Raw genomic sequence first — 13400 nt, 5'->3', positions numbered from 1 at the left:
GCAAGCTTCAGATGAAGAAGTGGATGATGTGTTCTCCCGGTGCCTATTTATACTATAGTCGCACCAGTAGTGACGTCATGGCTGTCGCCGGCCAACGTGTTGGTGTTTTTTCAATGTATGCTTCAGACACGGGTCACGACGTGGCGTTCCCCATAGCGACCCCTAGAGGACGCAGTGTCTCGTTCCCTACTCAGGGAACCATGGTTACATACGTAACCTGAGACGTTTTCGCCAGGGTGTTACTATGCAGTTTCTAAGGTGCTCTGAGTAGTTTCAGCATGTTGCTTTGTGGTTGCTAGGGTGTGACTTCTTACTACTGGCTTAAGTTATAAAATAGAGATCACCTCCAAGTTTCTATGACATTCTGAAACCTAGATATGGGTACTGCAATGATTTTGTGTATCTTTGTAGCATTTTAATTTAGAATAGAGTTTTAATAAATTAATAATAATATAGAATTTTAATATATTAATTATAAATAACATTAAATTGAAATACATTTAAGTCATCTTGTGGACCCCTTGGAAGCTTTCTGAGGCCCTCTACACTATAGAAAAACTTTTTTTTTTTGAAGTTGTAAATAAAACAAAGCTTATTGGATTATGTTTTACAAGAAAATACAATTTCAGTCTTTCTACTTTAACATTTTATGGTTAATTGATTGCCATTTCTTGGTAGTTAATTGTGAGGTTTACTAAGAATTTCTGAGTGAAAATGGTTCCTACACCAAATGTTTTTTCAGTGTAGTTGAAAACCATGGTGCTAGTTTAATACTATGCAGTTTGCAAATTAGCAGTTTGTTCAAGTTCCCAAGTCTAAATACAAACAATAGTTATAGTGATGTTAACAAACACTTTCAATAAAATGAATCATCATTTCAAACTTAAAAATTCTGTTTCACTTCATTTGACAGAAGTTAAATGTGAATGCCATTTCATGTTGTTTCTAAACCTCCTTTTAAACCTTTTTAAGTAAGTCCAGAAAGTAAACTGGACTTGTAAACAAATCATTTCAAAATTCTCTGTAGATTTTAAACATGGTGCTCAAAGCCCAATAGGTGCTGGACCAAACCTCTGTCCTCATTTAGCAGAATAGTTCTAATAAAAGCCCTTCTGCTTCTCTTCACCTACTTGATAGGCTCTGTAGAGTCAGCTCTCTTGGCTCGCTTTTCAGCTGATAGTTGCTCCCATTTAAAATGTAAACTCCAGTCAAAGCCTGCAGCAGAGATAGAGAAAGAGAAAGAGAAGGAGAGAGGGAGATCAATGAAGATTTTTTTGCTCTAATTTCTTGTAACTTAAATTTTTATAAGTCATAACTATACACCGCAGTGGCAGTGATAATTAAAGTGTACTGCCGATGATAGGCCGAGGCTTTCATCACAGCTAATTGTCAGATTTGTTTCTGTGTGACACTGCTGATTGGGGACTGTGACCGGCACCTCTTGATGTCGGTGGTGGGACAGCGAATGAAGGATTATAATTGCAGCTTTTACCTCCTCGCAAGTCAGAGGAAGCGGCGACATAGGCAAACGTGTCCATATTAATGATGTCAATCACAGGGCTGGCGACACAGGTCGGATCCTGAAAAATGAAAATATTACAAAATGAAACAAAAGAACACAAGAGATTTAATAAGGAATGTGAACGGCTCGACTCTCTGTCTGTTCAGCTTGATTTCACAACAAAGGAGCTGGAAAATCAGCGAGCGTTGGGATTATCTGTGTTACTAAGAGTGAGTGAATGTGCACACACTCTCGTCCAACATCATTACACCAGACGCTCTGACCTCATCGCTCAACTCTCTCATGCCTCACAATACTGTCCTGCTGAAAGAAAAGAATACTTGAGATGTGTCAGCACTACTGGATTTTCAAACTACTTCAAATTGTTCGTCAAAAAAATACGTCAAATAACAGTTCTGCTAGCAGACAGTACAAAGCATCAGGATATTCATGCATGTGCTTGGCAAGTGGTGCTGCATTCAGTGCCGCCTCCGTTCTGCCTGCTGACTCTCTTCTATTGAAAATAAACTGAAAAAGAAGACAGCTGCACAGAATCCAGGTAGAAATGCTCAATAGACTATTGACACAATATGAATAAGTATAAAATTGTACCTCTTTGACCCTCTGCAGCAGTGGAGGCAGCCAATCTTTGTTGACCTCACAGTGACTGTCCAGAAAGGTCAGGATCCCGGCTCCTGCAGCTTCCGCCCCGCGAACCCTGGACCGGATCAGTCCTGCGACACACACGCGCACACACATAGATCAGGGACACTGGAGAATTCACTGTCCGTCCGAGCTGCACATTACATCTGTTGAGAAGCCTGTTAAACTGACAACTACTCTCATCTCAACAATCTCATTCACAGAAAAAGATACGAGAAGAGCCATTTAAATCTGATTAGTTGAAGGGACAATTAAAGCCTTATGGTTATTATCGAATCAGAGCAAGAAGCTTTTCCATGAAGGCAAGGCTGTTAAATTGGTAGAGCCTGACTGAGGATGCATAATAATTGTAAACGTGCAAGACTCGTGCAAAGTTTCACGCTGCACGGCAACTTCAGCCAATTAAAAATCCCATTTCATCCTCAATAAGGCTGTATTTCCAGATGGGTGAGCGCACCCTCTACAGAGTTGTTGAGAGCAGGCTGTGTTTGTGTGTGCATGCATATTGGGCCAGTGTGGCCCCTCTGTGTATGCACTGGGCAGATGGAGAAGGAAAGAGAGAGCGAGAAAGACAGACAATGAAAGAGAGAGCGAGAGAGTGAGTGAATGACAGAGATTACATTCACCTACAGCTAATAGAGTTAACATAGCAGAACCGCACACCCTGTTTGTAGCTCCGGGACGACAATAGGGTTTAAATGCCTTAAACCTTTTAACAATTTTCTCTTGTACAGAGTTGGCTGCACAGGGGTTTTATGCATTAATCAATGCTGTCTAAGCGACAATGTGTGACAGTGTGTAATGGAACCTCGGAGCACTGGAATAAACAGGGAGGGGGCAGCGACTGGATGATCATTACTAATAAGAACTTTGAATTTTTCTTGGCAATGATGACTGACTATTACATTATTATTCTTATTAATGTTATCATTATTATTGCTGCTTGCTCATACTTTGGTTTAGGGAACAAACCCTAAGCCCTGATATTAAACTTTTGTGCATAACTAGCTAGGGACGTGACTGATTAGCTTATTTGCAGCTTATTTAGAAGAGCTGTGCTATTACTTTTCTAAGTGATTGGACTTGGCCTGGCAGATGATGAAATTAGAAACTAAATCCAACAGACTTAAAATGAGGGAAGGATTCAAGCCTTATCTAGGGAGCAGTATATCATAGAGACTTTCATAGGGGACTTTTGACCACCTAGCAAACCCTCAGAACCAGCGTTATCTAAAACTATTAAAAATGGTTTATAGTAATTAAAATAAAGCTGGAATAAAATAACATACTATTATTAGAAGAAAAAACTTGAACTTAAAAATACCAGAAAACAAAACTTAAAAATGTTGCCTTGGCAACTAACTGAAATAGGTTTATAAATAAGCTATTAAAGCTACATAGACTAAATTAGACATATTACTAAAGCTTGAACTAAAATAAAACCTGAAATATAAAAATAATCAAAAAGCTCAAAATACTCAAAATATTAATAAATACCATAATACAATACATAATACAGTACAAATAGCAACACCCTGCATCCATCCATAACACTGTGGAGAGTTGTATTGTTGCATCATGACCGTGGGTTTTGAATGAGAAAGCCTTACTCATATTACCTTCAGAATGTATGAAAATCTAGTTATTAACGTCTGAATGCATTTCGGCCCAGTGACATTAAAAGCATAGTGCTAATAAACTAAATGAGAAATTTAAATCCAAATTGGACATGGAAATTTATGCAAAGCTTCACCTGCTTCATTTACCAAAAAGGTAACCAGCCATAAAGATAACTTAACCTTTTAACATCCATAATGTTGTTAAACCATGTTAATGGGATTTCATTAAATATTAAGTGGCCATTTTAACCAAAGTCAATCTCTAAGGGCTCGGACAGCCATTCCAAACAACGGCCAGCATAAAATCTGCCACAGGTTGTACAGCAGTGGCAAAATCAATATTTGCTATAACGGTTTAAGACCAATGTTTTCAGTTAGATGCACACCAAAATGCTCTGCTTACAAATGGATTTTTAAATGTTTATTTTTTATCACGAGTGTAATGTGTATGCGAGCTGTTTGCAAACTAATCCATGCCCTGTCATGTTCAGTATATCTGTTCATCCGAATGGAAAGATACGGATGACAGTATGAGTGTGTGGTGGCAAAACTGTATCTGCTCTGTTTTCCACCTGTGCAACTGGTACATGTAAGGAAGTGTGAAACACTGGCCAGAGTTTCAGTCAATGTGCAGTAATCTTCCTCACAGTCTGTTCACCGTCACCCTCCCAGTAACGCACCACCTGCTGTTAAAACACTCACCAGCACACGGGCGAAAAGCAAACAGCTGCTTTTAGAGTCTGGATGGTATTACAAACAAGCATGTTGCCAGCCCAAAACGAAATATTTAATTCATAGGGAGAGGGAGAGAGTGACAGAGACGTCATCACTGGCCTACCTTCTCTGTGTTTATTGCGAAGACACTTTACTTTGGGCAACTTGGTGAGAAGAAGGCAGTCATTTGCTGAAAGTAAAAAATTATTCAAATGCATTTATTTATTTAAAATATTTATCAAATGCATTAATTAAGAGTGCATTCATGACATTAGAATATGAATTTGTACTTTTTCTAACATATAAATTCAAAAATGCTATAATGCACAGTACTCACGATCTTCGCTGAAATCGTCTACCAGTATGATTTCATAAATCAGATGCACAGGAGTCCGATTCAACACACTGAAGAGAAACAGAATTAAAACTGTTAGAACTGCTGTACAGCCCGTAATGGATGTTTTATAGGCTATAAAATGATAAAATTGATCTTTTTTGAGGTCTATATCAAATTGTTTTCTGTAACTGAAATAAAGCTGAAATAAAATTACGCAATTAAACATTACGTTTTCAACTTAAACACAAAAACCTTAAATGAAAATTAGAAATGTTACTTTGGCAAGTAACAAAAATAAATTAGTTTAAGTACTAGCTACAATTTACAAAAAAGTGAAATAAGTATAAATTAAAGCTAAATACACATAACATTTTAAACTAAAATGAATTTAAAAAAATCAAAATAAACACTGTAATTGTATATAGATAATACTAAAATACCACAGGCCTACATACATATTCATACACATTTTTATTTAAAATACAGAAACTGTAATCATAATGGCTAGTTTATTCACATATAGAAAGTTGTCATTCTGAAAATTCTCAAATAATTATTTGCAAGGAAAAATAATTGATCAGATACTTAAATTTAATTTCAGAACAGGCACCATAATTTGGTGCTGAGTTCTTTATGGGTCACTATTCACATTCAATTTAACATCATTACATGAGATCTATTTCTGGAGAGATAAGTCTTACTAGCTACCAAAATTGAATTATTAATAACTAATTTGTTATACTTTTCAGCTAACTATCCTCAATCTATTAAAGAATATAATGCATAATATTGTAAAGCAGTACCACAAAAAAAATGTGCAGATACCACAAAAAATGTGCTTACAAAATGCCCAGAGATAAAAAGGCAGTTATGTTGTTAGTCAGGTATGGAGGGAGACACTGGGGCTGCATTGCTGTGGAGCTGAAGAGCACAGACCTCCTCTAAACCTCTTTTCTTTGTCCTTACACTAGGTGACTGACTGCATTGCACTCACGCTCACAGGTATGTTTCCACATGTCTGAGTCAGTGAGACACATTCATCACAGTTCTCCCCTGTACAGCACATTCGCACAGATACAAACGCTCACATATACACAAGTAAACACAAGCACAATTCAGATTCACTTATTCACATATTTCCCTCAATCACCTCACAAAAAACCTTTCTTCCCACAAGCAGAAATAGAAAATATAGTGCCTATAGAAAGTATAGTACAAGTCCAATATAAGCTCCTGCATCGTCACAAAATTGTATTTGCAACGTTTCAATCAATCAACCTTCCTCATGACATTGCTTCTCTCAAACAGGGAATTTTTTAACAATCGAAACATTTTACATATACTACTTGGAAATAAAGTCTTTTCATTGAAACATTTTTGCTTTCAAGTGACAGTTACTTTGCATGCTGATTTATTTTGATTGAAGTATTCATTTGGAATACTGTCCCTCTTATCATTTTACACCTACTCAAAGACTAATTACAAATCAAAGCACTTTTAACACCAATTTCTGCTGCTGTTCCCTATCAATGCTGTACTGACCGAGAAAGTGAATGTCAGTCTATTGATTTTTGGTTTTGTTGGTGGCTTTGTAGGAGCAGGGTAGCGCATTGGCTTTGATGCCCATCTAAAGCATTGAAGCCTATCCAAACCATAAAACCGGGTCAGAAAACAGAAAATGTGGCTCTGAATCGTGCTGTATTTGGTAACAGTTACTGAAAAAAGTTACTATGTCAAAGCAGTTACATCACATTTACATGTATGCATTTTGCAGACACTTTTATCCAAAGCTACAAAAGAGGAACAAAAGCAATTTATACAATGCAAAGTGTATTAGACAACAATTACATGAGATTCTTTTAAGCTAAAAGAGTTTATTGATATAAAAATATACTGTAACTTTCAAAACTCAAAACTTCCTTCTGATTCCCAAAAAGGCCATTTAATCCAAAAGTTGTAAAAATGGCTTTTTCTGAACTAACAATTTAAATGGACAAGTGGAAGAAAAAAAAATATATGATATGACCCCAGTAATTTATTGCCATCTTGAAAGATATAAAGTGTCTCCTCCTTAATTGATTTTATAAAATGGTGACAGCAGCTATATAATAAATTAAACATTCTGAATAAATAATTCTTCAACAACAATTTATCTAGTAAGTTAGCATAAACTCTCTGCTGCCTTCGGATGCAAATAATGCAACATAGCAGCTTGCCATCCATCACACTGACACAAGAATGTTAAAAGTTTCTTCAAGGCCCTTCTGGCAAATCAATTCACGTCCTTTCTCATCCATTTCTTGAACTGCTTTTTTTTTAGTCTACAGTAGAAATTGCTCATCTTCAGACAGGAGGAAATAGTGCCTTTGTTGCAAGGACATCGCCAAGGTCTTTTCTGACCTCTCTATACCTGAGGGGTAAAGAAAAGCAAACAGCCTCTCCGCATGCCTCCTCTCACATCTCTCTCACTCGCTCTCCTTTGCCTGATAAGTAGCCGCAAGGAGAGACTGAGGAAACCAGGAAATGCTCCAGAAAGTTCTCTTCCACCTCTCAGGACTCCCCTGTAGTAATAACCTCTGTCAGCAGCAACACCCATCAAAAACTGCCTGGGGCCTACATTTCAAACCCACTCTGTGTAAATGCTTAGTCTATGAGAGCATTCATGTGAAGAGATGTTTGTGTGCGTTCATGTGCATGAGAGATAGAGAATCCCCACATAGGGAAAAGGTCATAGAAAGATAAGGTTTAATACTGCTTTGCCATCAAGGTGTCTGAGCATATCTAGTCAGTCAACAGGATATTTTGACGTCATTATCGGAGCTGATGTTAAATGGCTGGTAACTTTAACAAAGGTTCAGGGTTAAAGCAGGGCAGAAGTCATTTCTGCTGTGTACGGGAGCTACCGTGACTAATGTGTGATGAGAGTAGTTTAGATTCCACACACTCCAGGGCGAAACACCTCACACCACATCCCTTCACTGCAGCCTCAGGAGCCAAACTGCACCTGGACACTGTTAACGCTTCAAAAACAGTTTTTGACTTAATCTAACAAAAACATACCAAAATTAAGTTATATTTAAATTTTCATATTATAGTTACGAATACAGAAAATGCATCAATATTGCACTGACACTTCAGGTGCTTAAATCAATATATTTTTTATTCATATATTAATTTTTATCCTTTTCGCAGCTCAATTAATGTAACAGCAAGTCATCTAAAAAAGAGTGAACTCAGACAGAATTGTGACATAGACATTGTGATGTGTATTGTATCATTGGGTATTTGGCAACACCCAGCCCTAATATTTCTAGAACCATTAAGAAAATTAAGCCTATCCATGTGAACACTGAGATGATTTCACATTGTGACATTATTTTCATGAAAATTCATAACAAACTAAGTTTCTCATTACTGAAATACGTTTTTTTTTCTTTCAACACAAATTTAAGACAAACCTAAAAATATAAATTAAAAGTAAAATTAAATTTTGTAATGCAGATTTATCATTATTATTTTTATTATTATTATTATGCATTATGGTAATTAGAAGATGGGGATAATAATGTCTCAATGCAATAAAATAAATCAAGTGATTCAAAAAAATTGGCTTCATTTTCTTATACAGAATATACTATATGGTATACATGTGTGTAATCCTAAAAATAGGCTTCACTTTTATGTATATATATATATATATATATAATAACAACTGCTTAGGAACTGATGATTAATGTACTCTTAGTCTCTTGTGGCCTTTTCTAAGCTATATTGACATGTGCCTTGCCCTAGGGCTACAGCAAGACTTACTCAGTGCTCTATCAACCTACAGTAGGTCAGAGGTCAAGACTGAAAGTGAAGTGTTTTTTTTTACATTGAAAGGGTAAAAACATCCGCACCAACACAGTCAAAAAAAAAAGTGCAAATAATTGTACCTCTGGGTAGCTTGCTACTGGGTCATTAATTTGTACCTTATCTACCCTAAAAGGCTCATATTAGTACTTTAGAATAATAATATGTACCTTTAAGGTACTACTATGAACCTTTTATGGATAAATAATGTACAAAGTCATTCCTTAGAGAATACTACCTCAGTGACAAACAGTCATATCCCTAAAGGTGCAATTTTTGCACATTTTGTCTGAAAGTGAATAAGGCAATAATAAGGAATAAGGAAATAATAGTACCCAGTTTTATGTAGCTCAATGGGGGCTAAAAGCTACATGTTTTCTTTGTGACACAAAAGGAAAGGGAACAAATATGCGTAGTGGCAGCATATGAGAATGGAACTGAAGTCTTACCTCCGAACTGTGCGCAGCAGGGTAGATCGTGCCTCATTGTGAAACGTGATCACTATGGTAGTGGATGACAGGTCGGGGTCATAGTGCAGTGTTGTACACCTGGAAGAGACAAGAGCGAGTCAAAATAATGAGACTCTGTGGTACTAATTAAGCATCAAGTTTAATGTGTGGCAAAACCTTTGCTGAATTTACACCTACTTAATAATCAAACGTGTTGGAGGTCAAGTAATCTCTTACCATATGGTGAACAACGGCAACTGCTGAAATGTGTAAAGCGAGTGTTTTTGAGGTGCTTTAGTATCCAGTGAGCACTTAAGGATAAACAACATAAAACATGGGCCATGGTTAAGAGAGATGTTGCCTGTGTTAATAGGCCAACAGCACCCCGTTGTGTGGAGGAAGAGGGAACATGTGGTTAGAATGGAAAGGACAGCAGGCAGAACCCAGAGGAGCGAAAGCATCAATAATGGAGGATCTGATTAAAAATAAATAGAATTTTCGCTTCACCCCAACATCAGAAGGAGTGGGCCAGTAAAAAGCACTTTGTTTTGAGGATGAACATTCTGACTTGCAGTAAACACCAACCATTACCCTGCAGTGCTCCACCTCAGAAATACCGGATTTTGGTTGTAAAGAGTGTCAATGGACAAGAAAAAACTAAAGATCAAAATGACCAATTCAGTATTATGTGATAAAGTATACATAGCCTTCCCGGCTTAAAACATAAAACTACTGTAACGACTACAGGAAAATGGAAAAAACAGGTTACCCACTGAGCCATTTGGCCTTGGTGTATGAGAATAGCATACAGAGAGTAAAAACAGACCGAGGATAGCCTTTGTAGGGAGCTTGTGTCCTCGATTCAGACAGGATGGGGTGCTCCCAATTTATACACACATTTGTTCTTCAACAATCTTTTTCATTTTCACAAAGATGGAGAGAAATACATCTGACCTTCAGGATGGGGTGCAAGATGATCTCTAGAAACAGGCCTATTTTAGAAATTGTTGTTAAAATTGTCATTTCAGTTAATACACTTTTTTTTTTATGAAAGACATCGTTACGCTTTGGCCACTGATTGTAATGAAGCATTGTAAGAGAGAGTGATGTAATGTTATCTAAACATTTAAATATGTCCTATTTGTAAATGAATATTTAAAATTCATTGTTTTTATACTGTAGTTTTATAATTTTACATTTGTGTTTTAATTAAAGTGAATGAATGAATGAATGAATGAATTACATCACTCAAAATTGCTTCATATGACAAGTAGTTTCCATCAGTTTTTTTATTTAAAAAAAGGTTTTGAGTAATCTTGGAGCTACTGTTTTGGTTCATGACTGAGGGCTCTTTATAGAAGACTTCTTGGGAATGGGAAAAAGTTAACATTTCCAGAATCAATGGTACTTAAAAAAAAGTGGACAGTCACTGTTGTGCTCTATTTTATGGCTTTTGTAAACATTAAGCATAATAAAGCATTACCTTTACACAAGCCTCATGTAAACCCACTATTCAAACCTTCTTAAATTAGTTATATTAGAAGCAGCATACTTACATCATAATCACCTAAGTGAATGTATATTTAATTTTGGGCTCAATATGGCTTGCTTAATTAATGGCTCTGTTCCAACCTGGTGAGCTGCCTTGCTGTCTGCTGCCTACACAGGCAGTCTTACAAATAGTGTTTCTCAGGCAAACCACATAGAGGATACTGGACGCAAAACTTCTTTCAAAAAAGTTTACCGTTAATATGTAACTATAGTTAAACAAGTAAATAGTTTATAGTTAACTATTTACTTTAAACTTTTTAACTATAAACTAAAGGAAAGTTTTTACCTTTAAACTTTTATAAGCTTATAAGCTCACAATCAAACTCTAATAAGCATAACATACAAAACATATACAGATATTGGGGCAAAATGGTCAATTAGTTATCCAAGTTATGCTGCCTAGCTTTTGGAAGACTTCCTGGCTCTCCTCATACCTATGTGATAGACAGTTTTACATCTCTGCTCGGGATTTTAGATCCCCTACTGTCCCCCTGAAACAAGGCGTCCCCCAGGGTTCCGTTCTTGGGCCTTTCCTGTTTATTATTTATATTTTACCATTGGGTCAGATACTACATGGCTTTAGCTATCATTTTTATGCTGATGACATTCAAATTTACACGTAATGCAGGTCTTCCCTATTCACCCAAATTGATAAAATTTCTGTTTGCGTGCAGGATATAAAAACATGGCTTAACTCTAATTTTCTGAAACTTAATATGGATAAAACTGAGATCATCATTATTGGTGCCCCATCACTTACCACCAAAGAGAAGAACTGGCGAAACACTGACCTCAAACTTTTGAATGGTAGTGTATTATGTTCTTGCAACATTAGGAATAAATTAAAATGAAAACGTTTAATACACAAGAGTAAACTTTAAGTATGTGATTGTCAATATTTCAACGCATTCAGCTGCAAGTATCTTGTTGCCAGGCAACAAAAAAGCATGTCCCTGCAGGAAGAGTGTGCCAACAGTTTTACTTCCTGTTTAAAAACACAAATGCAACATCAAAGAAAAACTTTTAGACTTTCTTCCAAGGCAATCAATGCGAGAGGAGGATTGATTGTCCTCTGAGGTCAGACTCTCTGCGTTGTTAATGTCAGACTGATTAGACGTGTCAGACTCAGATCACCGGGGGAGGCTGCCTCCTCCAATGCTCCTCTGGCCTCCTCGAGAAGCAAAGAAATGTCAGACACACACCAATCAGGCCTCTAATTGCTCAAGCTTGATTATTAACCCTCAGTTGGAGACTAAAGCATGACATCTGCATGCCCACAGTCTCTGACCTAGACGGACGCTCCAAATGGGCTGTCTGCTCTTCATTTGTAGGAAACAATGGGCAAAGAAAAAACTATATATACTACACAGAATATAATCACCTCAAATTCTTTGAACCATAATTTTGCCTTCTTTCAGAATCGGATCAGATCAGATCTTGGCATACACAGTTGTCACACTGCATTCGACTCTTTCAAATCATGGCTCAGCATAGGAGAGCAAACCTCTTGCCCAATGGTGGCCTCTGATACAGTGAACAAGGTTATACCGAGACCTGTTGTGTTATGGTGCAGAGAGAATATGAAGAAGGTTCTATTTCTGGAATATACAATGCATTGTGAATATTAAAAAAGTTCTTAAGACGTGGTTGCTGCTTACAGCTCGGGCTTAGTTCAGTTATCTCAAGAAAATTGAAACGAATGTTTCCAGTTAGAAAGGATTAGTCTAAATGCACATGACGTGAGTACGCTGACTTTACTTGCAATATCACTGTCACTCTAATTGCTCCATATAGTATCGTCAGAAATCTCGGTGTTATGTTTGACTCCTCTCTTTCATTTCAGTCTCATATTAACTCTCACTAAATCAGCTTTCTTTCATTTACAACAAATTGTCCAGCTCCGTCCTTTCATTAGTGCCAACGATGCAGAAACTATCATCCATGCTTTTGTTTCATCTCGTCTCGACTACTGTAATGCCCTTTTCATTGGTTTACCAGCTACCTCCATTGCTAAATTACAGTATATTCAAAATTCAGCTGCAAAATTCAGACGTCCCTCGGTATCGCCTCTCTTCCATGGGGGGTAGATCATTTTGTGTTGTTGCCCCTAAATTATGGAACTCTCTTCCCAGATCGCTCTGTCTTGCCAATAACCTGTCTGAATTTAAATCGCTGCTCAAAACTCATTTGTTTTCACAATGTTACCTTTCTTAAGTTGACTTCTGTTTATTCTGTTTAAAAACATGGCTTAACTCTAATTTTCTGAAACTTAATATGGATAAAACTGAGATCATCATTATTGGTACCCCATCACTTACCACCAAAGTTCCCGCTGACTTTACTTGCAATATCACTGGCACTCTAATTGCTCCATCTAGTATCGTCAGAAATCTCGGTGTTATGTTTGACTCCTCTCTTTCATTTCAGTCTCATATTAACTCTCACTAAATCAGCTTTCTTTCATTTACAACAAATTGTCCAGCTCCGTCCTTTCATTAGTGCCAACGATGCAGAAACTATCATCCATGCTTTTGTTTCATCTCGTCTCGACTACTGTAATGCCCTTTTCATTGGTTTACCAGCTACCTCCATTGCTAAATTACAGTATATTCAAAATTCAGCTGCAAAATTCAGAACTCGCACTAAGCGTTCTGCCCACATCACCCCTATTCTGGCTGATCTGCATTGGCTACCAGTGGCCTATCGTATTAAGT

General features: G+C 37.0%; 1 protein-coding gene across 2 annotated transcripts in view; it reads right to left on the bottom strand.

Annotated features, from left to right (window-relative positions):
• galnt14 (UDP-N-acetyl-alpha-D-galactosamine:polypeptide N-acetylgalactosaminyltransferase 14 (GalNAc-T14)) overlaps positions 1–13400 on the bottom strand; it is a 47127-nt gene that overhangs the window by 13735 nt on the left and 19992 nt on the right. For both annotated transcript variants that reach the window (XM_016537579.1, XM_016537580.1), the window contains exons 3-8: positions 9136–9234; positions 4835–4902; positions 4622–4687; positions 2114–2235; positions 1493–1580; positions 1131–1215 (exon numbers count right to left, since the gene is read on the bottom strand). In XM_016537579.1, coding sequence (XP_016393065.1) covers positions 1131–1215; positions 1493–1580; positions 2114–2235; positions 4622–4687; positions 4835–4902; positions 9136–9234 — 528 coding nt within the window. The remainder of the gene's footprint in view (positions 1–1130; positions 1216–1492; positions 1581–2113; positions 2236–4621; positions 4688–4834; positions 4903–9135; positions 9235–13400) is intronic.

The sequence above is a fragment of the Sinocyclocheilus rhinocerous genome, unplaced genomic scaffold, assembly GCF_001515625.1.
Source record: "Sinocyclocheilus rhinocerous isolate Xijiao unplaced genomic scaffold, SAMN03320098_v1.1 scaffold185, whole genome shotgun sequence".
Taxonomy (NCBI): domain Eukaryota; kingdom Metazoa; phylum Chordata; class Actinopteri; order Cypriniformes; family Cyprinidae; genus Sinocyclocheilus; species Sinocyclocheilus rhinocerous.
Note: the sequence above shows the minus strand (reverse complement) of the source record. Positions and strands in the feature narration are given on the sequence as shown.